Source organism: Thamnophis sirtalis, unplaced genomic scaffold (genome assembly GCF_051295495.1).
Source record: "Thamnophis sirtalis isolate CommonGarterSnake01/CBP01778 unplaced genomic scaffold, rThaSir2_p1.2 scaffold_11, whole genome shotgun sequence".
Lineage (NCBI taxonomy): Eukaryota > Metazoa > Chordata > Lepidosauria > Squamata > Natricidae > Thamnophis > Thamnophis sirtalis.
The window spans coordinates 62,582,756-62,610,111 of NW_028261391.1; the positions used below are offsets into that span (position 1 = coordinate 62,582,756).

Consider the following 27,356-nt stretch of genomic DNA (forward strand, 5'->3'; position numbering starts at 1 on the left):
CATTGGAAAGAATGGCTAGCATTTGTTGCTTGATTTAAATAAGATATAAAATAAAGTGAAAGCATTGAATTGTGGAATATTTTGCTCTAGATAGCAAGATGACAGAGGGAGCAAAGGAAAGAAAGAAGGAATGAAGGAAGGAAGGAAGGAAGGAAGGAAGAAAGAAAGAAAGAAAGAAAGAAAGAAAGAAAGAAAGAAAGAAAGAAAGAAAGAAAGAAAGAAAGAAAGAAAGAAAGAAAGAAAGAAAGAAAGAAAGAAAGAAAGAAAGAAAGAAAGGAAGGAAGGAAGGAAGGAAGGAAGGAGTTGTTTGTGCTTAGCCAGTAGTGATAGGATCCTGAATGACTAGGAGTCAAATTAATTTGGCTGTGAAGTGGATTGGTGTTTTTTCCCAGCATTATTTTTATCTCTATATACCCGGGATGGCGAACCTATGGCAGTGTGCCACAGGTGGCATGTGGAGCCATTTGTCAGGGCATGTGAGGCGTTGCCCTGTCAGCTGGCAGCAAACATGTGCACGCTGGCCAGCTGACTTTAGCCTTGTTTTGAGGCCATTTTTCGCCCTCCCCAGGCTCCAGAAGCTTTATAGGAGCCTGGGGAGAGTGAAAACAGCCTCCCCCCCTCCGGAGGCCCTCCGGACGCTTCAGGAGCTTCCCTGAAGCCTCCAGGGCGCAAAAAACTGGCCCTATGGGCAAACCAGAAGTTCGGGAACAGACTTCCGGTTGGCTCATAGGGCTGGTTTAAGCTCCTCCCCGCTTATGGCGCGCGAGCCAAAAAAGGTTTGCCATCACTGCTATGTACCTATGTTAGAAAGAAGTTCTGGCAAAGTTTCTGAAGTAAATAGTTATAATTTTTTCTTTTTTGTCAGGGCCATCTCCAACCTCTGCAGATTTGACTACACAGAAAATAAGAGGTATTTATTATATGTTGAAATGGATTTGTATTTTTAAAACAATAATAGCAGTTGGACTTATGTGATCAGTTGGGAGTATTACTGGTGTACCAACCTCTTTGGTGCACAGCAATCTCCCTACCTGAACTGCTGGAGACCATCTTGGGGTTTGCAGGGGAGTTCCGGACCCTCACCACTCTTCCGGCCTTCCTTAAAGCCACTAAGACCTGGCTGTTCCGGCAGGCCTGGGGCTGTTGATTAGAGCCAAGGTGGCGCAGTGGTTAAATGCAGCACTGCAGGCTACTGCTAGATTAGCAGTTCAGCGGTTCAAATCTCACCGGCTCAGGGTTGACTCAGCCTTCCATCCTTCCGAGGTGGGTAAAATGAGGACCCAGATTGTTGAGGGCAATATGCTGACTCTGTAAACTGCTTAGAGAGGCCTGAAAGGCCTATGAAGCGGTATATAAGTCTACTGCTATTGCTATAAGTCTACTGCTATTGCTATTGCTATTGCTATTGCTATTAGTATCCAGCCCCATTCCAACTGTATGCATGTTGTTGAAATTTTTTAATACTTGTATTCTTATTTTTAAATTTTTTAATATATGTTCCTTTTCTTGTCTGTAAGCCACCCAGAGTCCCAAGGGAGTGGGCGGCATACAAATGTTAATAAATCTAAATCCACAGGTTTATGGTCCTGGAGGACTTCAATCTGCCATCCCTGGGCTTGGCTTCAGAAGCAGCCCAGGAGTTCATGGCCACCTTGGCAGCCCTTGGCTTATCCTAGTTCATCCAAGGTCCAACTTGGGGTAGCAGTCACACTGGAGATAATCTGCTTGTTAGAGCAGTGGCAACATGATGGTGGGGAATTTGTCATTATTGCCATGTCATGGTCAGACCACACACTGGGGGCTGTGAGATTTCCCAATGCCAGGTCCATAGTGAGGCAGGACCTATTCAAGTTGCCCTTGGCAACTAATGGTCCCACTCAGGTTTTAGAAGGAGCTGGGGGATCTTCTGGGGGTTCTGCTGCACAGTCCTGTTGCAGCCTTGACCATAACATGGAATCAGAAAGTGGCCAAGGCTCCAAGACAGGATCACATTCATGTGCCCCCCTTGTGGCCCATGAGTCCTGAAACTCCTTGTGATTTATGGAGGAGATGCGGGTACCAAAAAGGTCCAACAGACAGCTAGAGCACCACTGGAATAAAACTTAAGAACTAAGTCCACCATACACAGCTTAGAGCCACAATTAAGACTTACCTTCTGGTGGTAAGAGCAGTGAAATGTCACCATTTCTCTAGTCTTATTGCACTGGCTGTTGCCCAATGGCCCTGTTCAAGGTCACCCAGTCCCTTCTTGGGAAGGAGGGCTCAGATGATCATTTCCACAGCCATGCAGAGGAATTTGTTGAACACCTGATGGATAAAATTTCTCAGTTTTAAGGGGGGAAGGAAGGAGGGAAGGAAGGAGGGAGGGAAGGAAGGAGGGAAGGAAGGAAAGAAGAAAGGAGGGAAGGAAGGAGGGAAGAAAGGAGGAAAGGAAGGAGAGAAGGAGAGAAGGAAGGAGGGAAGGAAGGAGGGAAGGAAGGAGGGAAGGAGAGAAGGAGAGAAGAATGGAGGGAGGGAAGGGGGAAGGAGGGAGGGAAGGAAGGAGAAGGAGAGAAGAAAGGAGGGAAGGAAGGAGGGAAGGAAGGAAGAAGTAGGATTGTTGTAAAATAAGATGGGTCTATGGGATGGTAAGAAAGCAATTTCAATTATATTGTCAATTGCAGGGGATAAAAATTGTTACAAGCACATATTATTAATAACAGTTATGAGATCATATAACTGTGAGTGTATGTATGAGAAATAAAATTTATATTAAAAAAAATTCTCAGTTTCATTCTCAATTTGAGACCAAGTGTGAAGCAGGATGCCTGATAAATAAGACTTGCTAGATTTCTGAGAACGGTTTGACCCTGTTGGACCAGAGGAAGTAGAGAGGACCCTTGGGGGCTGTTAAGGCAGCTACCTGCTTATTAGATCCTCATCTGCCCTGGTTGGTGAAAGTCTTTAGGATGCTGATCTGCAGGTGGATCTAAACGATGATTTATGTGTTGATGCAAGAGGGGGTATTCCTGGCATTGTTCAAGGAGGCCATGATGTGCCCCCCCCCCGGCTCAAGAAATCATGATTGAACCCTTGTTTCCTGGACATCTTTCACCCAGTGTCCCACATCCCCTTTCTAGGGAAAGTGATGGGATAAGTAGCTGCCTTGCAGCTCCAGAGACTCCTGGATAAAACATATTATCTGGATCCCTTTCTATCAGGTCACCGACTGGGTTATGGGATAGAAATGGCATTGATTATGCTTGTGGAAAATCTCTAGTGAAAGCAAGATGGGGGTAGTGCATCCATCCTTACTCTCCTTGACCTCTCAATGGTTTTCAATATAATCACCCATAGTATCATTTTGGAGTGGCTATGGGGGATTGATGCTGAGTGACATATTATTGTGCTAGTTCAGCTCCTTTTCCCAAGCCACATCGGAATGAATTAATGAATTAATGAATTAATGAATTAATGAATTAATGAAAAGCCTGCAGTGCTGCACTCTAACCACTGCGCCACCTCAGTATCATGAAGTGGTTTGGTCAAACAGAATTAACAAGAATTGAATTAGAAAACTAATATATGTAGGAAGAACAAACAGATTGAAAGGAAGTGGAAAACCAAAAAAAAATGGCTGTTTTTCCCCAGCATTATTTTTATCTCTATGAATCTATGATAGAAAAGAACTTCTGTCGAAGTCTCTGAATCATATAATTATACAATTTCTGTTTTTGTCAAACCTTCCTACAGCTCCCACAGATATGACTACGCAGGAAACAAAAGGTATTTATGATACGCCTGAAGTGGATTTGCATTCTTATAATATTAATGAATATTGTAACAATAAACCTCCAGCACCTCCAGCTGTTCACAGTGGTTGTTTAAATGCTGGTTGTAAATTGTTTATTTTACTACATAAAATAAATGGTAAATATATATGAAGATGTCAACTAGATCTGGGAAGATCCAAGTTCAGGTCTTCCATGAGAACTCATGGGATAACTTTGAGTCAATCATCCCCTCTTTACCTAATTCACATGATTTTTAAGATAAAAGGAGGGGTGCGCTTCATCTATATTTGAACCATCAAACTCATGATTTATTTATTTATTTATTTATTTATTTATTTATTTATTTATTTATTTATTTATTGACTTATATACTGCTTCATAGGGCTTTCAGCCCTCTCTAAGCGGTTTACATATTTTTTAGCAAATTGAGTCAGCAAATTGCCCCCACAGTCTGGGTCCTCATTTCACCCACCTCGGAAGGATGGAAGGCTGAGTCGACCTTGAGCCGGTGAGATTTGAACCGCTGAACTGCAGATCACAGTCAGCTGAAGTGGCCTGCAGTACTGCACTCTAACCACTGCGCCACCTCCGCTCTATAAGATCACTTGGTGATCTTGGTGAAAAAATGAATGTCCTATCGAGCACAATGAACCACTGTATACCTTCTTATTTATAATCTCACACCTATTTTATGGTATGATGAGATGAAGGTGATTGGAATTCTGCAAAGCACATATAAATCAATAGCAATAGCAATAGCAATAGCAGTAGACTTATATACCGCTTCATAGGCCTTTCAGGCCTCTCTAAGCGGTTTACAGAGAGTCAGCATATTGCCCCCAACAATCTGGGTCCTCATTTTACCCACCTCGGAAGGATGGAAGGCTGAGTCAACCCTGAGCCGGTGAGATTTGAACCGCTGACCTGCTGATCTAGCAGTAGCCTGCAGTGCTGCATTTAACCACTGCGCCACCTTGGCTCATCAATCGATATTACAGTAAGCTAAAGAGAGAATTTCATAGCATGTATTGAAAGTATATTTTCCTGAATCAAGGATGTGCAGTTGAAACATGCCAAAGAGTATCCTGTGATCAAACCGGTTGGAACTGTTAAGTTACGGAACTCAAATATCCAGAGAGAGCATGTGATTTTCCACCATACCATGGAACCACTTCTATTCTCACAGAAAAATAATCAGGCTTGAATAAAATTGATTAACATTAATGCATTATATATTATGTATTATATTAATATGTTATATTGGTAAACCAGAACAGCAGAGGTGATTCCTCTCTGTTTATCTAAAAAGGTCAAATCATGGCAACTGGATCAAGGTTTATTGAAACTGAAATGTTTCATTACTTATCCAAGGCCCTTCTTCAGTCAACATGAAAGTTTTGTGTAGGACAGAGTTAGAGAGGCGTTGGAATACACCAACTCTGTAAAAAGCCGAGGTGGCGCAGTGGTTAGAGTGCAGTACTGTAACAACTTCAACTGACTGCTATCTGCAGTTCAGCAGTTCAAATCTCACCGGCTCAAGGTTGACTCAGCCTTCCATCCTTCCGAGGTGGGTAAAATGAGGACCCAGACTCTGGGGGCAATATGCTGACTCTGTAAACCACTTAGAGAGGGCTGAAAGCTCTATGAAGCGGTATATAAGCCTAACTGCTATTGCTATAACTCCTGCCTACAGACTGCAGGGGGTTTCTCCCCAAATTGAAAAGCAACGTGGAAATGAAGATACAATCATGTATCAAAAAGATTAAATCGTGGTAACTGAATCAAAGTTTATTAAAACTGAGACATTTCCAGTTGCCATGATTTAATCTTTTTAGATACTTTTGGCTTGGATGACTGAATCTTCAGTTACCATGTTAGTTTACATTGTGGGTGGGGGGAACCCCTGCAGTCTCTATATCAAGAATTGGTTCTTTCCAATGACTCTTTCACCTTCTGCCTACACAAAGTTTCATTTTGACTCAAGAAATTATTTGGATGAATAATGAAATGTCTCCGTTTTAATAAACTTTGCTCCAGTTACCATGATTTAGCCTTTTTAGATACTTTTGGCCTGAATGATTTGATTTTCATTTAGACCAGGGTTGTCAAACGCCCGGGCCACGGGCCAGATGGGTCAGGACCAGGCTACACCCATACTCAGTTTAGCAAAGGGGGAAAATGTCCTCATGTTATGCCGCTGTGATGACGTGAGTTTGACACGCTTGATTTAGACCCCCTTTTAGAAATAAAAAAATTCTAGAAATTAGATATCTCAGGTGAAATATATACATTTTGTTGCATGATGATGTAAAGAATAACAAAGGTTTCATCTCTGGTATTCAGGGGAAATGAAGCTCAAAGTTGCCTCTCAAATGCATAAAGTAATTTGTGAATGATTCAAGGGAATAACCAAAGATTTGTAAATTAGGTAGCAACTGTGGCCAGCCATAAACCCATATCTTCTTAAATCCATTCAATCCCCTTTATCTAAAGGGGAATACAGGTCACAATATCTAATTGTACACAAACACAAATGCATGTACATAGATACACAAAGGCAGATCAAAAAAATAACAAGTTGGGAAACACTGAAATACCTTTTTAAAATGAACCCTCAAATAGTCAATGTAACGTGTCATTGGGAAAAAATGCTGTTCTTGTTCTTTTGACAATTATAATGACAACAAGCTCATTGTCTAAGGTTGATGAATGGCAGAAACAGATGCCAAGTTGCCTTGAAATTTTTTACAATGGGAACTGGGGAATGAAACACACTAAAGTTTTACTGTGAAGGCTATCTACGCTCTAAATAAATAGTGATAAAATAAAAACAATCGTATGCATTCACACATGATAACCAAAGAAGCATATATTCTACACTTTCTGATTTTAATAGATTTGCAAAATATTCCTGAGAATACTTAAAATTACAGATTAAAATTTATCTGTAGAGAAACATTAAACTATCAAATTCTTGTGTCCGTTTTCCCTTTCCTTTCTTCATTTATCAAACTCAACTATTTCTTTTCTTTTGGTTTCTGTAGCTCCCACAAAAAATACATCAAAAGTGCCAGGTATTTACATATGGATCATTTTCTAATTAACTCAATCTCTGTATTTTAGTGCAAACATACATGCACGTATTCTTTGGTCTTTAATATGTTGCATTATAGAACCTCTAATCTGATGTTTTGTTTGAGCAAATGCATTTTCCAAAATACTTTATTTTACATGTCTTCTGGTACAATCTCTAAAATAACCTGCCATTTGTTTTGCATTAAAAATTATTTTCAGTCCTAATGTAAAATTGCATTTGCTCTATTTATTACCAGTTTGGGCACTAAGCATCCAACTATCAGATCTGTTTCAGCAGTAACCATATAACATCCAATTACTCCAGATTAGTAGATTAACCAATCTCCTGATGAATGGATTTGAAGAATTATAATTAAATGTTGAATAACATTCTGTGATAATTTCATTCCCTCATGCATAATAAACAAAATATTCCAAAATATTCTGAAGTGAAAGTCCAATCTGCATTTGTTTTCCTTTCCAGAAAAATCTCTGAGACTGGTGAATGGAAAAGACAAGTGTAGTGGCCGCGTTGAGGTCTTTTACAATGGAAGCTGGGGAACAATTTGTGATGATGGCTGGGATATGAATGACACACAGGTTGTGTGTAAGCAGCTTGCCTGTGGAGAGGCCCTTCAAGCCCTAACTGATGCCCGATTTGGGGAAGGAACTGGCAGCATCTTCCTGGATCAAGTCAAGTGCAAAGGGGATGAATCCTCTCTTGAAGAATGCGCGCATAAACCTTGGGGCGTTCATAACTGTCGCCACAAGGAAGATGCTGGAGTGGTTTGCTCAGGTAATCTCAACGGCTCAGTTTTCAAGTTACGTTATGTTTTTATGTGGTTTACATTATCCAATAGGCACGGTGGCTTAAAAATACTGGAGGTGGTCTCTGCTCCGACGGTTCAAGTCCCAGCACCATGTGACAGAGTGGGCTCCCGTCATTGGCCACAGTTTCTGCCTACCTAACAGTTTAGAGACGTAGTACATGTGACTAGATAAATAGGTACCACTTCAGTGCAAAATGTGGCAGCTTTTTGTGTAGACAGTCGGACCCAGGCCGGAAATGGACCTGTCCGGATGCAATGCCAAATTGCGAGGCAACATTGGTGTGAGAGAAGACCTGAAATAATGCCATAGGATGCCACTTGTCTTTCTTGATGCAAACCTAGTTAACCCACTGCTAAAAGGCAACAGAAATCAGTTCCAAAAGCAGCCAGGTTTGCTATGCCCTTTTATATTTTACTTTATTGTATCAAAATGAATAAGAATAAAATATATATAAAAGAAATAATGATAATAACAATGGCAATATACTCTATCCTCCTAATTCATCAACATCCATATGTTGTCTTCTTCACCCAGACTGAAGTTATTTCTTCTATTTTCAGGTCCTGCTGTCACCACATCACCACCTGGTAGGTATTTGCTTAAATTTCTATTGTTACATAAAATCAAATCTTGCATCCTAATTTAAGAAGAAATAATAGGTAAATAACTGAATTTCATTTCATTTCATTTTCATTTCATTTTCATTTCATTTTCATTTCATTTTCATTTCATTTTCATTTCATTTTCATTTCATTTTCATTTCATTTTCCCTTTATTTGTATGCCGCCCTTTTCCCTGGGGGGACTCAGGGCGGCTCACAGTTCAAAAGAGGGGGGGGGGGAAGGACAAACAATTTCTAACATAAAGACAATACATCATTATTAAAAACACAACAGTCACACAATTCGAGTGGGGTTAGAATCTTAACCCCAGGCCAGCCGGGACAGCCAGATCTTTAGGGCGGCGCGGAAGGACTGGAGGGTGGTGAGGGTCCGAATCTCCATGGGGAGTTCGTTCCAGAGGGTCGGAGCAGCCACCGAGAAGGCTCTCTTCCGGGTAGTTGCCAGTCTACACTGACTGGATGATGGAATTCGGAGGAGGCCTAATCTATGCGATCGTATCGATCTAGTGGAGGTAATTGGCAGTAGGCGGTCTCTCAAGAATTGGGTACTTACAATCTGCTTGTAATTAACCAGTAGAGATTGGTTCCTGAATGATTGGAAGCCAAATTAATTAGGCTATCAAGAGGTTTGGTCAAAGAGAATGAACAAGGTATGAAATTGTAAACAAATATGTGTAGGAAAAGAAAATGGATTGAGAGGAAGTTTAAAACCAGAAGAATTGTTTTTTTTTCCACTATTATTTTTTTATCTCTACACGTACATGATAAACAAAGAACTTCTGTAAAACTTTCAGAGTCATATAACTATTTTTTTTTGTTTTTCTCAGCACTTTCTACACCCTCTGCTAAGCTGACCACTCAGGGAATAAGAGGTATTTATTATATGTGGGTCTTTCATTCTTATAACAATAATAACTATTATAACAATAAACCTACAGCACTTCCAGCTGATCAAGAGGGTTGCAAAACAGAACAGCAGAGATGATTCCTCTCTATTTAGTAGTAAAGAGTTTTAGAAATAAGATATCTGAGATGAAAGTCCAATCTGCATTTATTTTCATTTCAAGAAAAATCTCTGAGACTGGTGAATGGAAAAGACAAATGTCGTGGTCGCATTGAGGTCTTTTACAATGGAAGCTGGGGAACAATTTGTGATGATGGTTGGGACAAGAATGACACACAAGTTGTGTGTAGGCAGCTTGCCTGTGGAAAGGCCCTTCAAGCCCTACCTAATGCCGCATTTGGGGAAGAAACCGGCAGCATCTTCCTTAAATCCATTCAATCCATTTATATAAAGAGGAACATGGGTCACAATATCTAGAGTTGTACTGTAACACACACACATGCATGCCCATTCATACACAGAGGCCAAAGGTTATCTGACAAAAATAACTAAATAAGGTTGGGAATCACTGAAATGCCTTTTTAAAGTGAACCCTCAGAGCGTCAACGCAATGTGTCGTTGGGAGAAAATGCCGTTTATATTCTTTTGACAATTGCAGAATTGGTAACGACAGCAAGCTCATTGACTGTAAGGTTGATGGATGGAAAAAACAGATGCCAGGGCCGCCTTGAAATCTTTCACAATGGGACCTGGGGAACAGTCTGTGATGACGGTTGGGACTCACCAGATGCAGAGGTTGTATGTAGACAACTTGCCTGTGGAGGAGTTATGGCAGCCACCAATGAAGCCTATTTTGGGCAAGGCACCGGCAAGATCCTCCTAGAAAATGTTCAGTGCAAAGGGAATGAATCCTCTATAGAAGAGTGCTCCCATTCAGGCTGGGGAATTCATCGTTGTCTCCACAAGGAAGACGCTGGGGTCATTTGCTCAGGTAACCATCGCCACTGTTTTTAGTATAAAATGATTTCATTGGCTCAGGTAACCATCGCCACTGTTGTTAGTATAAAATGATTTCATTGGCGCCTTTTAGCAAAATATTATGAAAACTTCCCTATTCCTCAGAGGAAAACCTTACTTTCTGTATTTTCCCCCCATAGAAACAGTTTCCCTTACAACAAAGAATCCCATTATACTTAGTAAGTATCATTGTCTTTGCAAACAGTAATTATATGCATTCAAAATGATAATCAAAACCAAAAGCATATATTCTAAACTATACTTTCTGATTTTAATAGACTTGCAAAATATTCCAGAGAATAATTAAAATTACTCTGTGGAGAAACATCAAACTATCAGATTCTTGTATCTGTTTTTCTTTCCTTTCTTCATTTATTAAACTAATTATTTCTTTTCGTTTGGTTTCTGTAGCTCCCACAAAAAATACACCAGAAGTGCCAGGTATTTACATTTGGATCTTTTTTTTTTTTAATAAACTCGATCTGTGCATTTTAGTGCAAACATTATGCATGCACATATTCTTTTGTGTCTTTAATATGAACCTCCAATATAATGTTTTATTTGAGCAAAGACATTTTTCAGTTTTTTTATTATTTTAGAAGTTTTTCTGGTGTACTCCCTAAAATAACCTCCCTTTTTTGCATTTAAGATTATTTTCAGTCCTAATGTTAAATTGTATTTGCTCTATTTATATCCAGTTCGCGCACTAACTACGCAGAATCCAACTACTGGATCTGTAAAACTTTCAGAGTCATATAACAATGTTTTTTTTTGTTTTTCCCAGCCCTTACTACACCCTCTGCTAAGCTGACCACTCAGGGAATAAGAGGTATTTATTATATGTGGGACTTTCATTCTTATAACAGTAATAACTATTATAAAAATAAACCTACAGCACTCCCAGCTGATCATGAGGGTTGCAAAACAGAACAGCAGAGGTGATTCCTCTCTATTTAGTAGTAAAGAGTTTTAGAAATAAGATATCTGAGATGAAAGTCCAATCTGCATTTGTTTTCATTTCAAGAAAAATCTCTGAGACTGGTGAATGGAAAAGACAAATGTCAAGGTCGCGTTGAAGTCTTTTACAATGGAAGCTGGGGAACAATTTGTGACGATGGCTGGGACATCAATGACACACAGGTTGTGTGTAGGCAGCTTGCCTGTGGAGAGGCCCTTCAAGCCCTAACTGATGCCGCATTTGGGGAAGGAACCGGCAGCATCTTCCTGGATGAGCTGAAGTGCAAAGGGAACGAATCTTCTCTTGAAGAATGCGCGCATAAACCTTGGGGCGTTCATAACTGTAAGCACAAAGAAGATGCTGGAGTCATTTGCTCAGGTAATCTGAACTGCTTCTGTTTTAATAAAGTTATTTCAGCATATTTCAGTAAATTTATTTAAAGTGACACCTGATAGACAATGGAATAATAATCTCTAGCTAAATAAAATATGTGGAATTATTCTTTTTACCAATATGGAAGCCTCTTATTCTAAGCCACATGCTTTTCTCTTTTCCCATATCATCTTCTGAAATGTCTCTGAAGAGTTCAATGATGCAAAAATATAGGAATCATAATTAAATTTCGCCAGCAGAACATAGTTACAATATGGCTGGAGCTTTATGTTTATTTTAAGAACCCAATGTCCACTAATTTATTTTTTGTTTGGAATGCTCCATTGCATTGACCATCTTGAGTAGATTGGTTATGGGTACTGCTTGCTTACCAACCAAATTAACACTGAAAAATGAGACTTTTGACAGGCGTGGTTGTGCAGAATCTCTGCGATGGTGATTTAGGCACTTGGCAAATGGTAAGCGTTTACAACAATCACAGCATCCCGCAGTCAAGTGATTGCCATTTGCAATCTTCATAGCCAGCTTCCAATGAAGTCAATGAGAGAGGCAAATAGAAGTTGCAAGTCTTATGATGCGTTACCACATAACTTAATAATGGAGATGAAAGACTCAGATGCAGTCAGCAAATAAACACAACCTATAACAGTGATGGCTAACCTTTTCCGGACTGAGTGCCCAAAGTATGCGTTTGTGTGTGTGCAAACCAGTGGTGGGTTTCAAAAATTGTTCGAACCTACTCTGTGGGTGTGGCCTCCTTTGTGGGAGTGGCTTGCCGCCCATGTGACCGGATGGGAGTGGCTTGCCGACCATGTGACCGGATATGAAGATGCCGACGACACTTGTCAGAACCACCTTAAATTCCCTCACACACAGCACTCGCATGCATAAGAATATGATGTAAACTTGTTTTTTAAAAGGCATCATTGGTTTGCATTAATACAACTTCAACACACGCAATGTTCTGATTGCACCACAAACGCAGTAGTCATCCTTACCTTTCACAGAGGCACTGAGTTTTATAAATATGAGCATGATAGTGTAGAATAATCATATCCAAGGACCAGGTTTCAAAAAAAATTGGAACTTCTTCTGTAGCCGAGGTGGGGCAGTGGTTAAATGTAGCACTGCAGGCTACTTCAGCTGACTGCAGTTCAGCAGTTCGGCTGTTCAAATCTCACCGGTTCAGGGTTGACTCAGCCTTCCATCCTTCCGAGGTGGGTGAAATGAGGACCCAGACTTTGGGGGGCGATATGCTGACTCTTTAAACCGCTTAGAGAAGGCTGAAAGCCCTATGAAGCGGTATATAAGTCTAACTGCTATTGCTATTGCTATTTATTTTAGATTAGATTTATTACAGTTATTTATGTATTTATTTATCATATTTTACAAGAGGCACACTTTTACTTCATTATATCAAATTAAAGAATACGAAAATCTATTTTAAAAATGATAACATTGGCAATATAATATAACCCATAATTAATCATGATCATTATTGTGTCATTTCTTCTATTTTTAGGTCCTGCTGTCACCACATTAGCACCTAGTATGTATTTTCTTAAATTACTGTTTTTACTTAAAACATTGTATCATAATTTAAAGGAAATTAGAACCAGCAAACTCTTTAACAAGACAGAGAGAAATAAGATTCATCCGACTTTTCCCCCCAAATCTGTACATCCAAGGAATATACCAGAGGCACTAATAAGTTGTGAACGGGAAAATATGTAATGTAATGCAGAGCACATCCAAAACACAACTTTCTGGGGCAGTGGGAACATTTTTTGTGTGTGTGTTATGAACATACTATGGATGTCCAAAATCCAAAACAATTGTTTGATAGTGGAAGTGCTAATTCCCAGACTGGCTACTGTAGTACTTGTGGCACTTAAAATACACCTCTTTCTCAGAAAGTAGACAGGGCTACAGTGTTCGGCTACCCTCTCTAACTCTCCAAGCTAATACCCCACATTACTTTCAACTTTTTTTAGGGACAACAGATTGCCACATTTGCAAATAAAGAGTTTCAGGCATTCCATAATTTTTTAAGGTCTGTCTGGAAAAATATTGGGGAATCCGATGCCACAATTAAGAAATAAAAAGAATGACTTTTAAAGCCTGATTTCAAATTAATTTTTTTAAAGTTTGCAATGCTTGACTGAAACAGGTGCCTGACAGAGAAAAAGGGAAGTCAGTTTGGGCAGATAGGTTTCAGTAGATAACATCTAGCGGTTGATGGCTTTTCTCTCTTCGTTTGAAACAACAAAGAGAAGCAACAAACAGTTTGATTGGGGGTAGGATGGCAGAATAGGGAGATTTACCTTCCATTTGATTTCCGTGATAAATCGCTTCTGGTTTCTAATAATTACTAAGAGTTGAACTTGAAGCACTAAATTAGTAATTCTGCTTCTGTCTTTATAGTTCTTTTGAAGTGATATCTGCATTGGGGAAACAGTGGGAAGTGGGGACATGAAACAAACCTGGTCACTTCTGCCAGCCTTTTCAGATAGTCCAGACCAGAAAATCAAAATTAATAGTTTTTAATGCTACCTTTATCATAAGGAAACTGTAATAGAGAGGTCCTCAATCCCTGGGCCACAGACCCGTACCAGTCCATAGCTTGTTAGGAATCAAACCCCACAAGTGGTGAGTGACATCCCCTCCGCCCGCCCCGCACATGCGCAAGATCTAGGTTGTGTACAAAACCATTCTCCCCTGGCTCATGGAAAATTTGTCTGCTATGAAATCAGACCCTGATGCCAGATTCGTACCCTCACCACCCTCCAGGCCTTCCGCATAGCCCTTAAAACCTGGCTGTTCCGACAGGCCTGGGGCTAAAGACTTGCAGCCCCACTTCGAATGGTATGATTGTTGTGCTTCTTTTAACTGTGTATGGTCTTTATGTTTTGTAACTTTGTCTCTTTTTCCCCTCCCTTGAGTTGTGAGCCGCCCTGAGTCCCTTCAGGGAAAAGGGCGGCATACAAATAAAGTAAAATGAAATTAAAAAAAAGAAGGTTTGGGCACCACTGCAGTAATAGACAAACAAGCCTGAAAGACCTTCCCTCTCCCTCGTGGCATTATGAAGAGCCGAGGTGGCGCAGTGGTTAGGGTGCAGTACTGCAGGCCACTTCAGCTGACTGTTATCTGCAGTTCAGCGGTTCTAATCTCACCGGCTCAAGGTTGACTCAGCCTTCCATCCTTCCGAGGTGGGTGAAATGAGGACCCAGACTGTGGGGGCGATATGCTGACTCTGTAATCCGCTTAGAGAGGGCTGAAAGCCATATGAAGCGGTATATAAGTCTAACTGCTATTGATATGGCTATTATTTTCAACAGAATTCAGCAGGGTCTTTTCTGAGGTGCTTTCTCTTGCCTCATTCCTTTTTTTGGACTCTGATTCTCTTATCAGGTGTTTGTTTTTTTTGGCTTGGGCTCTTTCTCATGCCTCCCAAAGTTATTTACATAAACTAGCACAGCTCCTAACCAAACACCAGGCCATTGAATTGAATTTAACCAAGACAACTCAATTCGAAAAGAGGTAGAGAGCTCAAAATTTTTATTTTGTATTTATTAGTTTGTCAAACATGTACAAAATAGCTCCACCTTTGTTTACATGATGATGTGAGAGAAGAACAAGTTTTTCATCTCAAGTATTAACGCAAAAGGAACCTGAAAGTTATTTCTCAAGTATACAAAATAATTTGTAAATGTTCCAAAGATTTGTAGAATAGGTAGCAACTATGGCCAGACCTAAACATATATCTTCTTAAATCCATTCAATCCATTTATATAAAGAGGAACATGGGTCACAATATCTAGAGTTGTACTGTACACACACACACATGCATTCCCATTCATACACACAGAGGCCAAAGGTTATCTGACAAAAATAAATAAATCAGGTTGGGAATCACTGAAATGCCTTTTTAAAGTGAGCCCTCGGAGCGTCAACGCAATGTCTCATTGGGAGAAAGTGCCGTTTATATTCTTTTGACAATTGCAGAATTGGTAACGACAGCAAGCTCATTGACTGTAAGGTTGATGGATGGAAAAAACAGATGCCAGGGCCGCCTTGAAATCTTTCACAATGGGACCTGGGGAACAGTCTGTGATGACGGTTGGGACTCACCAGATGCAGAGGTTGTATGCAGACAACTTGCCTGTGGAGGAGTTATGGCAGCCACCAATGAAGCCTATTTTGGGGAAGGCACCGGCAAGATCCTCCTAGAAAATGTTCAGTGCAAAGGGAATGAATCATCTATAGAAGAGTGCGCCCATTCAGGCTGGGGAATTCATAATTGTCGCCACAAGGAAGACGCTGGTGTCATTTGCTCAGGTAACCATCGCCACTGTTGTTAGCATAAAATGATTTCATTTGCTCAGGTAACCATTGTCACTGTTGTTAGTATAAAATTATTTTATTGGCTGAGGTAACCATCGTCACTGTTGCTAGTATAAAATTATTTTATTGGCTCAGGTAACCATTGTCACTGTTGTTAGTATAAAATTATTTTATTGGCTCAGGTAACCATCATCACTGTTGTTAGTATAAAATTATTTCATTGGCTCAGGTAACCATCGTCACTGTTGTTAGTATAAAATGATTTCATTGGCTCAGGTAACCATCGTCCCTGTTGTTAGTATAAAATTATTTTATTGGCTCAGGTAACCATCGCCACTGTTGTTAGTATAAAATTATTTTATTGGCTCAGGTAACCATCGTCACTGTTGCTAGTATAAAATGATTTCATTGGCGCCTTTGTAGCAAAATATTATGAAAGCTTCCCTATTCCTCAGAGGAAAACCTTACTTTCTGTATTTTTCCCCCATAGAAACAGTTTCCTTTACAACAAAGAATCCCGTTATACTTAGTAAGTATCATTGTCTTTGCAAACAGTAAATAGTGTATTGGAGAAGTGATCTCATTTTGCATAGAACAACATATCGTAAAATAAGAAATAGGGAATGCTGAAATTCCTGAATAATGTTATTTAGTGATATAAAAAATGTCAGTGACATCTGATGTGTTATGCCTCAGACTGATTTTCATGAATACTGAAACATTAATTTTTAAATTCTTGCTGTTATTAACCGGTGGTGAAAATTAACATACTAGAGTTTTGCTATGAAAGCTCTGTCCGTGTTGTAAATAAATACTGATAAAATAAGAACAATTAGTTATGTGCATTCAAAATGATAATCAAAACCAAAAGCATATATTCTAAACTATACTTTCTGATTTTAATAGACTTGCAAAATATTCCAGAGGATAATTAAAATTACTCTGTGGAGAAACATCAAACTATCAAATTCTTGTGTCTGTTTTTCTTTCCTTTCTTCATTTATTAAACTAATTATTTCTTTTCTTTTGGTTTCTGTAGCTCCCATAAAAAATACACCAGAAGTGCCAGGTATTTACATTTGGATCATTTGTTTTTTAATAAACTCGATCTGTGCATTTTAGTGCAAACATTATGCATGCACATATTCTTTTGTGTCTTTAATATGTTGCATTGTAGAACCTCCAATATAATGTTTTATTTGAGCAAATGCATTTTTCAAAGTTTTTTTTTATTTTAGAAGTTTTTCTGGTGTACTCCCCAAAAATAACCTCCCTTTTTTTGCATTTAAGATTATTTTCAGTCCTAATGTTAAATTATATTTGCTCTATTTATAACCAGTTCGCGCACTAAGTACCCAGAATCCAACTACTAAACCTGTTCCTGCAGTAACCAAACCAAATCCAATTACTCCAGGTCAGTAGATTACCCAACCTCCTGATTAATGGACTTGACTAGTTATAACTAAATGCTGAATAACGTTCTGTGGTGACTTCTTTTCCTTATGCAAAGCAAACAGAATATTCCAAGCTCATTTTTGCCTGGAAAAATGCAAATATAGAAAATTATATGGGATATTTATTTTGTTTCCACTCCATTATTTTTCTCAGCCCATCCTCCATGCCACCATTTTTATTTGGTCTATCTATGTGTTAAATGTATTCAAGCCTTCAGTATATGTATTTAAGTAGCAGGAGAAAAGGTTGAACAGTCTTGTCTAGAGTTGTAATAGGTGGGAAATTCGCCTAGCCTTTTCTGTATGTACATACAAATATACCATCATTTTTGGTGAAAGGCTTATGAGATCTAATAGGGTAGGTAGAGATAACCAAGTGAAACAATGTATTCAAGTATTACACTCCCAAGTAGTTAGCCTACTACCAAGAAGAGAAAGATTTTAATCCAACATCACTCAAGGAAAAATAGGTTTTGAGACATTGGGTGGGTCAATGTGTATGAGAGTAATTGGTTAGTGTTTGCTGTTAGAGGTGGACTGTTACAATACAAGGAAGGTTGTTTCTGGACTGCAACTAGCTATTAGCCATGCTCAATAGGCTTACTAAGCTCTTAAAGCAGATGGTGCTTTAAATAATTGTGGCTAATTGGAGTATCTGTTCTCCCATGTGTTCTAAGCACTCTTTGGAATGAAATACTAAGTACAAATATAATTTTTGGGTTCACCGACAAATGCGCGCTCGACAAAAGTGCGGCGATGAAACTGCAGCAAGAAAACCGTGAGGTCGAAATCGCGCCGACGAATGGGCGCAGAAGCGCGCCGACAACAGCGCGCCAACAAAAACACGCCTTCAACAAACAACTAATAACAACTTAATAACCCTAACCCTAATCCTAACCCTAAACCTAACCCTAAACCTAAACCTAACCCTGAACCTAACCCTAAACCTAACCCTGAACCTAACCCTAACCCTAACCCTAACCCTAACCCTAACCCTAACCCTAACCCTAACCCTAACCCTAACCCTTACCTTAACTTAAATCACGCTTTTGTGGGCGCAGTTTTGTCGGGGCGTTGTTGTGGGCGCATTTATGATGTTGCGGTTTTCTCACCACGGTTTTGTCGGCGCGTTTTTGTCGTGCGCATTTGTCAGGTCACGTAATTTTTGACCTATGTTGGCCAAAGTCGGGCTAACATTCTCATTATCACATAACGTGCTTCATGTGGAATGGGGATAAGTGAGGTATTCCTTAATAATCATATGCAACATCTCTATTGAACAGAGGATTCAAAACAAATATTAATTGTAAGATCCTTAAATTTGAGATTTGTCATTATTCAAGTAACTGTATTTTTATCTTTTCCTTCTTCTAGCAACAAAATCTATAGCTTTTCCTAACACTCAGAAGCTCACTCCTTCTGGTAAACTATAGGGCAGAAGTTTCTTTTTAGCATCAATTAATTAATTTATGATTACAAACCTATAAACATTTTTTTCAGAAACCAATTCACTGAAATTTTCTCCAGCAGTACACTTGTAGGATTGTGAACTAAGTGGTTTTCCTTTCTTTCACTGAAAGCCACTTCACCTTTTTTTACGTATTAAAATAATAGTTTAAAAATAAACAGACGATAACGCATAGTTAGCCTACTATTATCTAGCACTCACACTGCCACCTTAGTATGTCAAAGGCTGAAAAGAAATTATAGCAATAGCAATAGCAGTTAGACTTATATACCGCTTCATAGGGCTTTCAGCCCTCTCTAAGCGGTTTACAGAGTCAGCATATTGCCCCCAACAACAATCCGGGTCCTCATTTTACCCACCTCGGAAGGATGGAAGGCTGAGTCAACCCTGAGCCGGTGAGATTTGAACAGCCGAACTGCAGAACTGCAGTCAGCTGAAGTAGCCTGCAGTGCTGCATTTAACCACTGCGCCACCTCGGCCAAATTCAAATTCACCAAATTTGAAATACAGAATACTTAGCTACAAAAGTAATAGTGGTTTCCTTCTCAGAAATCTAAAATAATAGATCCCATGTTTAGTTATCCTGTTTTTCCTAGTTGAGTTCCTTGCTTAACAGTATGTCTCGTGTTTGACAACAATGTACTGTATGAATTGGGTGGTACTATTTTCAGTTTTAAATTTTATGTATCCCAAACATCGTTATAAATGGAAGAAATGAGAGTCACATAAACAAGGAAACTCTCAGTCTCTGGGGTATTTAAGCAATTTAAGCAATCTTCGCTTTCTAGTCTATTCTTATTTTTTTTTCTTTTTGCTTACCCATTCTTAAGTAGGATAAAAGCCACACAATGGGTTTGTCTTTAAAAATCTCTTTTTTTATTCTTCTTTCTTTTGAGTTTTTATTAACCAGATGCAGGGAATGTAGGCGCTTCCTCTCAAGTTGCTATTTTTTCCCCATAATGCTTTTATAAATGGCTTTATTTGACATGTGTAAGCAAGTGTGATTTTTTGTATATTTATTTCACTAAATGTATACGCATGTGTGTATCAACACAAACATACTATACAAATAAAGCCCTTCACTGGCCTTTATTAATTTGTTTCCCTCTAGGCAAATGTCTCTATGGCTGCAAACTCACGGGTCCTTCAGGTTCATTTTCAAGTCCATTCTATCCTTTAAACTACCCACTGAATTCCCGCTGTATTTGGCAGATAGAGGTGGAGGAAAGACGTCATGTAGAACTCAGATTTGAAGATTTCAGGTAATAAAGGACTTGCTAGATCACCAATGAAAATGCCATTGAATAGTTTCTGCCACAAAGCCTTGCTTTAGTTACAAACTGTTGTAACTAAACATATTTCATACTTTATGGAAACTATCCCCCAGAATGCAGGGTATTTTCTTGATTCTTCTATTCTTCTTCTATAATAGAGTGATCTATAAACTAGAATATGTGTTTATGTTTTTAATAGCATTATTGTCCATTGTATCCTAAGACTGCAAGAATACAATGGTCTAAGAATAAAATGAAAAGTGTATACACACATCTGTGTGTGTGTATGTTTTCCTTCTCTCCAATTTCTGCTTAACTACTTTTGTTCTCAATATATGAGGCATTAACCAATGACACCTTAGAGAACAGCAAAGGAATACAGTATGTATAAGGCAAGGAAATTCTATTTGTTCTAACTGAAGATTCTTAAAATAATAACTGATTTGAAGTAAACTTTTTGTTCGTTTGTTTATGACCTGACAGATGTCTCTTTGAAAGAAGAGTGTAATGACAATTTAGTTGTATTTGGCTTTATACCAGGAATGCTGATCTTGAAAACACAGGATCACAAATGGCCTATAACCTCATTAACTCTAATAGCAATAGCAGTTAGACTTATATACCGCTTCATAGGGCTTTCAGCCCTCTCTAAGCGGTTTACAGAGTCAGCATATCGCCCCCACAGTCTGGGTCCTCATTTCACCCACCTCGGAAGGATGGAAGGCTGAGTCAACCTTGAGCCAGTGAGATTTGAACCGCTGAACTGCAGATAACAGACAGCTGAAGTGGCCTGCAGTACTGCACCCTAACCACTGTGCCGCCTCGGCTCCTTCTGTTGCAAAGTCAGTGTAGTCAAATAGGAGTGAACAAAGGATACATTGTTACAACAGCAAAAGAAAAAAAACTTCAGACTTAGGCTTCCAAGTGGCAGATTCAACTATTTTTAAAAAATTTCCTTAAGTATATTTAATATGATATTATAACAAGTAGAAGGATACATTTATTAAAGTAAAAAAAGTTTTAATTTAAGCCAAAAAAATTAAAGTAGTGAAAAGAAATAGAGAAAAAAAGATCAGTCCCTTCAAACAGGAAACATTGCAATTACTTCAAATCCACAAAACATCATTATAGGCAAGAGCAAAAAACTTTCTAAGGCAGTCCAATAGGGATTAAAAACGCCACTTTGTTCTTACTCAAGGGACTAATTTAGCTTAAGAAAAAGGTTTCTTAGGGCAATCTTCTAAAAGAAAAGGAAAAAAAACCTCACCAGATGGAACACTTTCACTTCTCTTTCTGGCGCCGTCTCCAACTATGTCAGCCTGGGGGCTGCCTGTTTTCCGCCGGTTGGAAGCGCTTCCCTTGGGTCGGTCAGGGACTTTGCGATGTCCCTGCGACCAGCAAGGTCTTGTCTTCCCAGTCACCGTCTCTTCGGGATGGTTTAGGTCCTCCCGGACCATCCAGGGGCAAAAGTGTCACCGACGGATTCGGACTGTTGAGTCCACACGATGTAACGTTGCGACGTTGGCTCCTCCTCCTCTAATTGAACAACTTCTGTGAAAATAGTTGAGGAAGGACAGCTTTAACATCTTTTTAAAAAATGGATGTAATGGTAGTTTCATGTAATTCTGAAGGCATTCACCTACTCATCTTTTTTCTCCACAGAGTGGAATTTCAAAGGTTCTGCACGGTTGATTTTGTGGAGATCTTTGATGGCCCTTTCTCAACATCCCGTTCATTTGGAAAAATTTGTTGGAAGCCACGAAAGAAATACGTATCCTCGTCAAACAAAATGACAATTGTATTTATAAGTGATGGTAGCACGAATGAAAGAGGGTTTCTTGCACGCTATCGAGAAGTCCCTCCAAGGAAAACTGTGATTCCAAGTAAGGCTGCTTCACAATTATCCTTCTCTTGTCCAATTTCTGTATTGTTACCAGTGACTTGGGCGTTGCTCCACTTCTTTCCCTTCTTTCCTAAAAGAACTCTTATATTTCACAGATATCTCAGTTGGATATTTTAGTCCCTTCAATATACAGAGAGCCCCTTTGGCGAACTGATTTTCTCTGTACCTACAAATATAAAACTAAGGTTGTTGAGAGTGTAGAATAAAAGAAGCAAAGTGGATGGGGGCTTGTTGCTGCCTAGGTTTTCCATCTTTGGGGGGGGGGGTGGCAGGTCATTGCCATGCTGTTTTATTTGATAGTCTTTCTGCTTTCTTTTGTTGGAAGAAATCTCCTTCTGGATTCAGTTCCAAGGGGGGGAAAAAGACACTGGAAACATGAAGGCTGCTTGGAAAGATGGTTTAATTGTGGATAGGATCACACGGCTTGAGCTCCTGAACAGAAAAGGGAGATCACATGCTTCAATATGTTGGGTGAAGAAGAAAAAGGGGCAGAAATGCTGAAAGTCCCTGGTTTTATGCCCCCCTCTCTGTGCTTTGAACCTGAGATTGTATTCTGATTGGTTGTCAGACTCCCATGAGCCCATGCAGGGGCAACTCTGTAGGCTGTGTTGTGAGTCCAAGTTTGATTGAGCATTGCTTCTTCCCGGGCGCCATGTGGTGAGATCCGTGGAGGGTTAATCCTACCTTTGTTATGTAGAGTAGACTGACTCAGCCTTAATGGCTCATTGACAAAGGTGTGGGGGGGAGCTGAGTTTCTTCCTCCCTTTTAGGGGGAAATACTCTGCCCTTTTAATATTTCCCAAACTATTTCATTTTCTAGTAGAGGGATGGGTATAAACTTCCTACGCTTCTGAGTTCCCATCGTTGGGAAGCAGGCAACGTACAAACTGAATGCATTTCATGAGGAGGGGGGGCTTAGAGTAGGCCCTTCCTGAATGATAAAATCAAGTTCCAAAGCAAGTTTGGATTTTGATCCAAACTTGTTTTTGGCAAAGGATTCCAGGAATACGGAATGGGACTGTTCTCTTCATATACCCTTCACCGCCCCTTGTTCGTCCCCAGGGTTTCTCCCCCAGTCATCCACCGCTACCATTTCGCCTCTGCAGTTAGGGCCCTAGCTGTTCATCCTGGTCAATAGGACCCAGCCTCTTCCATCCCAGCCCCTTCGTCCCAGGCCTTCGGGAGAAATACTGTTCACCCTGGCCTTTGGGGCTCAAGAGATAGTTATCCGCCAGTCAATCAGAGGAAGGGAAGGGAGAAAGAGAGAGAGGGGGGAGGGAGAAAATGTTTTGTGTCAAGTTTCCAGTTGCGTTGGGTCCAACCTAGAAAATCCTTTGCATTTGCATTCCCCCCTCCCTCCCTCCCCCCCAAAATGTTGGAGAAGATTTCTTTGTGTTGAGAGGGCCTTTTTCCTCTCTTTTATCTTTGCACAGGCTTAAATGTGCATTATTAAGAGTTGGAGTATTGGAGTATTGGAGTAGTTTATTTATATGCCGCCCTTTTCCCTGGGGGGACTCAGGGCGGCTTACAATTTGAAAGGAGGGGAAAACAAACAGATTAACACATAAGACCGTACATCATTAAAAGCACAACATTCATACAATTCGGGTGGGTTACGGTCTTTAACCCCAGGCCTGACGGGATAGCCAGTTTTTGAGGGCAGTGCGGAAGGTCTGAAGGGTGGTGAGGGTACGAATTTCCACGGGGAGATCGTTCCATAGGGTCGGAGCTGCCACCGAGAAGGCTCTCCTCTGCGTGGTTGCCAGTCGACATTGACCGGCAGATGGGACTCGGAGGAGGCCTAATCTATGGGATCTAATTGGTCGAGTGGAGATAATTGGCAGTAGGCGGTCTCTCACATTGTTCTGTGATAAGGTTCCCCAACACGTTTCAACCATAAGTATACTTCACATTTTCGAAAACACATTCAGGCTCCCTCAAATTGGTATTCTACTGCATTGAGATAGTGGCTTGTGTTAAAGTATCAAATTTAAATATTAATATCCTGGTTATGTCCTCATGGAATTGATGGAATGCTCCTTATGTTAGTTCTACCTACCGTTTCCATCTTTGGGGAGCAAGTTAATTTCCCAGTTTGTATGTGGGAAGGGTAATTGTGAAATGGTAGAGGTGAATGACTGGGGGAGAAACCTGGGGGGGGGGGTGAAGGGTACAAGGATAACAGTCCTAGACCCCCAGGAATATCCTAAGAACTTGCTTTGGACCTGATTTAAGGTATTTTCAATTCTTTTCTGGTCCAGAATTACCACTTCCTGTGAAGTCACACTAGTTGCCCACTATCACAAACGGTTCCACCACAAAACCGCGCTCGACTAAACCGCGCCCGACTAAACTGCGTCGCTGATGTCATCAACAGGGTGGAGACAGAAGCACGCTGTAAACCCTAAACCTAAAATTAACCCCTAAACCTAAACCTAACCCCCCTAAACCTAATCCTAAACCTAACCCTAAACCTAACCCTTAACCTAACCCTAACCCTAACCCTAACCCTAACCCTTAACCTAACCCTAAACCTAACCCTAGCCCTTAACCTAACCCTAAACCTAACCCTTAACCTAACCTTAAACCTAACCCTAAACCTAACCCTTAACCTAACCCTAACCCTAATCCTAACCCTTAACCTAACCCTAAACCTAACCCTAAACCTAACCCTAACCCTAATCCTAGCCCTTAACCTAACCCTAAACCTAACCCTAGCCCTTAACCTAACCCTAAACCTAACCCTAACCCTTAACCTAACCTTAAACCTAACCCTAAACCTAACCCTAAACCTAACCCTTACCGTAAGTTGAATCGGCTTGCTTTCAAAGCACTATTTAAAGCACCCTTCTTTCTCCGCACTGGCTGTTGTCGCCCTGTTGATGACGTCAGCGACGCGGTTTAATCGGGCGCGGTTTAGTCGAGCGCGGTTTTGACGGGTCACGATCACAAACGTTTATTAAATGTTTTTTCAATGACTAGCTAGCAGCTGAATTGCTGAGTTGAAACAAATGGAACTCGGGCTGTCGCAGCCATTGCGTCCATAAGCTTTCATGTCACCTCTCGCTCCAGCAAAATATCTTACCAAACTAAGAAGAAAACTCCCTCGTCTCTACTGATCTGGCTTCTTTTAGACTTCTTTCTTCTGAACCCTGCAAGAACTTCTAAGGAAATTTAAAGTCCTTTTTCTTCCTTTCTCTGCAGATACCTATGCGCCTAGATTGGCAGCTGCCAGTCAGATCATTTCAGAGAGAGAGAAAAAAACTCTTGATAATTTGGCAATCTTAATAATTTCAGAGCAGTTCATCCTCCTACGTGGAGTTTAGTATTAATATGTTTCAACTGTAGATTTGTGGTCATGGAACAAGACAATTGCTTTTGCCTCTAGTCGTCAGTTGGCGTTTTATTTTCCCTTCAGCTCAGTTTTTAGGACTGTATATTTTATCAAACTACAAAATATAAAACTTCATATTTTAAAGCAACGATTATATCTCCCTAAACATAGCATCTCCCTATTCTCTCTCATAGCTTAATGATGACATTGTGGAAGAGAACAATGTAGAAAAACATGCTAATAAAACTAAGTTAAAATATGAAATAATAGTATTGCAAACATTTCTTTCAACAGCCTTGCCGCCTCCACCACCACCACCACCTACTACAGTGGCCACGATAGTCAGTAAGCAATGTTTTTATGATATGTAAACCATTCATATATGCATGATCATTGTTCAGTTTGGTGAGCATTTTGTACCTTGTTCCATAAATTAGCATATGGCAAATAAATCTGTATGTTTTGATAGATCAGAGCTCAGGATCAAAAATAGCTTTATTTTAAACATGTTTTTAAACTTGGTGCACTTCAGTGGTGGGTTTCAAAAATTGTTTGAACCTACTCTGTGGGTGTGGCCCCCTTTGTGGGAGTGGCTTACCGCCCATGTGACCGGATATGAAGATGCCGACGACGCTTGTCAGAACCACCTTAAATTACCTCACACACAGCACTGGCATGCATAAGAATAGGATGTCAACTTGTTTTTTAAAAGGCATCTTTGGTTTGCGTTAAAACAACTTCAACACACGCAATGTTCTGATTGCACCACAAACGCAGTAGTCATCCTTGCCTTTCACAGAGGCACTGAGTTCTATAAATATGAGCACGATAGTGTAGAATAATCATATCCAAGGACCAGTGGTGGGTTTCAAAAATTTTTGGAACCTCTTCTGTAGGTGTGGCCTGCTTTCTGGGTCCACTGGTGGAACCTCTTCTAACCGGTTTGGTAGATTTGATGAACCGGTTCTACCGAATAGGTGCGAACTGGTAAGAACCCACCTCTGGTGCATTTACAAAGTATGGGCCTGTTTTTTGTTAAAAAAAGAGGGGCATGCATAGCCTTTAGGAGGCTTGTAGAGTGCTCTTGGGGGCTGGGGGGCAAAAATGAGCAAAAAAGACCCATTTCCCAGCCTCCAGGAGCACTCTGAAAACCTCCTAAAGGCTATGCCCAGCCATATTTGTAAAGTGGGAGGAGTTTCGGGAGGCCAAAAATGCTGTAATCAGTGTATAAGGCGCACCCAGATTTTCACCCTCTTTTTGAGGGGAAACTGTGCTTCTTATACTCCGAAAAATACGGTAGTTACTGAGTCACAGAACTAGTAATTACTCCGCAAGTTACTTCTACAAGCTGATTTGTAAAAGATGTCTGAATCATATTATTTTTTTCTTTCATAGCTCTTCCGGATGATTCCACAGATTTTGGTAATTTTTATTGTTGTTCAATTTACTTAATCAAACATTTTCATGGATCTATGGCATTCAAATAATTATATTTATTTGTTCAGTAGCAAAATGTGTGGTCTAGTGGTGAAAATGTTCGCTTCTCTCTCAGAAGGTTGAGAGTTCCATCCTAGATAATGGCAGATGCTTTTCTTCTAGGGCGCACATTTTTTAAAAAAAACCTGTGAATTTCATGTAGGCATCAGGAAGGGCCAGTAAATGCTCAGCTGCATCCAATTGCCCCAACTCTACCAAGTAGAGACCACAGGATTGCAAGAGAGTAGCAAATTAAGAGCCGAGGTGGTGCAGTGGTTAAATGCAGCACTGCAGGCTACTTCAGCTGACTGCAGTTCTGCAGTTTGGCTGTTCAAATCTCACCGGCTCAAGGTTGACTCAGCCTTCCATCCTTCTGAGGTGGGTAAAATGAGGACCTGGATTGTTGGGGGCGATATGCTGACTCTGTAAACCGCTTAGGGAGGACTGAAAGCCCTATGAAGCGGTATATAAGTCTAACTGCTATTGCTATTGCTATTGCTAAATTGCCACCCACACAATGGATGGAAGTTTTAAAAGTTTTTGGAAACCATACAAATGTTCAGTGTCAACAACGGTGGGTGGGTGTATTA

At 40.1% G+C, this 27,356-nt stretch overlaps 1 protein-coding gene across 1 annotated transcript in view; it reads left to right on the forward strand.

Moving 5' to 3' along the window:
* Nucleotides 1-27,356, forward strand: part of LOC106551272 (scavenger receptor cysteine-rich domain-containing protein DMBT1) — a 140,024-nt gene that overhangs the window by 88,541 nt on the left and 24,127 nt on the right. Inside the window, 18 exon segments of the mRNA XM_087725018.1 lie at nucleotides 866-910; nucleotides 7,333-7,644; nucleotides 8,240-8,266; nucleotides 9,129-9,173; nucleotides 9,804-10,136; nucleotides 10,303-10,341; nucleotides 10,574-10,603; nucleotides 10,947-10,991; nucleotides 11,187-11,498; nucleotides 13,036-13,243; nucleotides 15,448-15,851; nucleotides 16,348-16,386; nucleotides 16,897-16,926; nucleotides 17,197-17,271; nucleotides 19,891-20,041; nucleotides 21,716-21,936; nucleotides 25,585-25,635; nucleotides 26,686-26,712. Of these exon segments, the coding sequence (XP_087581144.1) occupies nucleotides 866-910; nucleotides 7,333-7,644; nucleotides 8,240-8,266; nucleotides 9,129-9,173; nucleotides 9,804-10,136; nucleotides 10,303-10,341; nucleotides 10,574-10,603; nucleotides 10,947-10,991; nucleotides 11,187-11,498; nucleotides 13,036-13,243; nucleotides 15,448-15,851; nucleotides 16,348-16,386; nucleotides 16,897-16,926; nucleotides 17,197-17,271; nucleotides 19,891-20,041; nucleotides 21,716-21,936; nucleotides 25,585-25,635; nucleotides 26,686-26,712 (2,394 nt within the window).